Here is a 2,531-nt window from a genome sequence, read left to right as displayed (position 1 = left end):
AAAGACTTCGAGCACTACGGCCCTTTCTTATATGTGACGTAGATTTTTGTGGTCCGATATACACAACTCTAAAAATACGCGGTCGACCACCCGTAAAAACATATATTGCAGTTTTCATTTGCTTTACGCCTAAAGCAGTACATTTAGAATTAGTTTCGGACCTATCTTCTAATTCATTTATTCTCGCCCTAAAAAGGTTCATTGGACGCCGAGGAATGCCGACGAAGATATTCAGCGACAACGCCACCAATTTCGTCGGCGCCGAACGCAAGCTGCGCGAATTGAAGGAGGCGTATCTAGCAATGGGTCCAGACCTGAAGAGATTCGCAGCAGACGAAAGGTGCAGCTTCATCTTTATACCACCGCGGGCGCCGCACTTCGTCGGGTTATGGGAAGCCGCGGTGAAGTCCGCCAAGCATCACGTCGTTCGCGTAATCGGCAACGTGCTACTGACCGCAGAAGAACTGTCAACCCTACTGGCAGAAGTGGAGGCCATCCTCAATTCTCGGCCCCTAACACCGTTGAGCCAGGACCCTAGCGACGGCGAGGCACTAACCCCAGCGCATCTGCTGATAGGGTGCTACCTGCGAGCATTACCTCCAGAGCAAGTGCCAGTGGACCCAGTTCGTTGTTGCGAGAGATGGCAACTTGTTTGCTGTCTCAAGCAACAGTTCTGGCGACAGTGGTCCAAAGTATACCTGACGGGACTTCAGGAACGCAACAAGTGGCTGCACCCCACTCGCAATCTGCAGCTCAACGACCTCGTCCTTGTCCACGAGGACAACGTGCCGCCACAGCAGTGGGTACTCGGACGCTTCGTCGCCACCGTCGAAGGACAAGACGGCAAGGTGCGAGGCGCAGACGTGGCGACCAAGGCGGGCACAATTAAGCGTCCCATCCACAAGCTGGCCTTACTTCCAATGGAGGTTGAAGGAAATTAATCCTGTCAAGGTGGCCGGTGTTGCGTCAAGCGACATATCTACAAATTTATACCTAAAATAAAAATAATAAATGAATTGTAAAATATTGAATTATAAAAATTATATATATATAAAATACTTACCTTGATAAGGCATTCGTAATACCACCATAATCTGCTACAATATTGAACGAAAAGTTGAAGATGATTATATGTACTTACCCCTTATTAATACATATTTATCTTACCACTAGTTTAAGCCGTTAGTTTTAAGATTTAGGCTTAGCAATTAGATTAAGAAATAAAGAACTAGCATTGTATTCGAACCGTTGAATCAACACGTACGCTTTTTCGTTACCGGAACAATTTATAAGTATTTTTCGCGACAGGTAATTGGGGTGATTTAAAATTGCGCATCCCTAACTATTAATCGTGTTTCAAAAACGCTTGAAACTTTTCATATTCTTTTCTCCATTTACTACCATAAACATTCACACCAAAAAAATGTAAAAGGGCTATAAAATTAGTATTTTTTGAAGAATTAAGCTTTATTTTTCCAAAGAAATCATTGCATGTTTGAAGTCATACTCCTTATACGAGTTCGGAAAAGGTTGCGATAGATTAAGGTTGCACAACATTACTCAATATGAATCTACGCAACCTTGCTCAAAATGAATCTACGCAACCCCTTGCTCAATATGAATCTACGCAACCTTGTCTGCGAAGATGTTCGAGCAGCAAGCGAAGCGGTGACAATCGGCGATCGTTTGTTCGTTTCTTTCGGCACAGCTCGGCTTTTCTACCAACAACACAATGTTGCCATGCTTATGCTGTTGTTGTTTTTGTAGAACAATGTTTCAATTTTTGGTTGGTGACATATTCAATTAAAAAATAAATTCTGTTGGGATTCGAACCTACGTGCTCGTCGTAACTTTTCAAGCGCTTACCACCTCGACCACCATTGACTCCTGTATTGCGTTGTCTTAATTATGGTTTGGTTATGCATGAAAGAAATATACAATGGATCGCCGATTGTTACCTCTTTCCTTGCTGCTGCTGCGCATATGTATGTTTGTATGCTTGTTCATTATTGAAGTTATACTGCTTTTTCTTTCCTTTGTCTTTCATTTCTGCGAATTCTTAACTATTTTATGTGCCTTTTTGTTGAAATACCCTGCGTTGGTCTTTGAAAAATTAAGACTATATTTCACTACAGAAATGATCCTGTGAAGTACGGTCTTCATTTGCATTTTTTGGAAATCGACCCACGATGACGAAGTATTTTCGTTTCATCTGACAGCGTGAGGTTAAGAAGTTCATTTCTAATTTGGTCTTGTGGCATATTAGAAATGAGGTTTCTTCGAAAATCATTCGCTTACAACCGATAAAACGACTTCTGAGTGGTAATTTTAATGAATAAATTCCTTTTGGTTGAAACGCTCTGCGTTGGCCGATGAAAAGTTAAGACTATACTTCTCAGGATCATTCATTTCTTCAAAGAAATTAATGACATTTAGAAATAAGCATATTTGCATTATTTCTCTGTCATTTCCATATTCGTAGCAATAGAAGTTCTATGGCATAAGTAAAGTAATGGCCGCCGATTGTCACC

At 41.6% G+C, this 2,531-nt stretch overlaps 1 protein-coding gene and 1 non-coding gene across 2 annotated transcripts; both read left to right on the top strand.

The window, feature by feature from the left end:
• The first annotated feature begins 215 nt into the window (after nucleotides 1–215).
• Nucleotides 216–941, top strand: LOC126767333 (uncharacterized). The gene is made up of 2 exons (XM_050484872.1): nucleotides 216–623; nucleotides 672–941. Exons 1-2 carry the CDS (start codon nucleotides 216–218, stop codon nucleotides 939–941), a joined length of 678 nt encoding a protein of 225 aa, XP_050340829.1.
• Nucleotides 942–2,115: 1,174 nt separating this feature from the next.
• Nucleotides 2,116–2,324, top strand: LOC126767334 (small nucleolar RNA U3). The gene has a single exon (XR_007669071.1). It is a non-coding gene; the product is annotated as a small nucleolar RNA U3 (small nucleolar RNA).
• The last annotated feature ends 207 nt before the right edge of the window (nucleotides 2,325–2,531 follow it).

This window comes from Bactrocera neohumeralis, unplaced genomic scaffold, assembly GCF_024586455.1.
Source record: "Bactrocera neohumeralis isolate Rockhampton unplaced genomic scaffold, APGP_CSIRO_Bneo_wtdbg2-racon-allhic-juicebox.fasta_v2 ctg5555, whole genome shotgun sequence".
NCBI classification, from domain to species: Eukaryota; Metazoa; Arthropoda; class Insecta; order Diptera; family Tephritidae; genus Bactrocera; species Bactrocera neohumeralis.
This window is presented reverse-complemented; position numbering and strand designations above follow the sequence as displayed.

Coding starts and splice junctions, on each gene's coding strand:
- LOC126767333 (XM_050484872.1), top strand. CDS start 216: ATGCCGACGAAGATATTCAGCGACAACGCCACCAATTTCGTCGGCGCC. Junction 624..671: donor AGCAAGTGCCAGTGGACCCA/GTTCGTTGTTGC, acceptor CTCAAGCAACAG/TTCTGGCGACAGTGGTCCAA.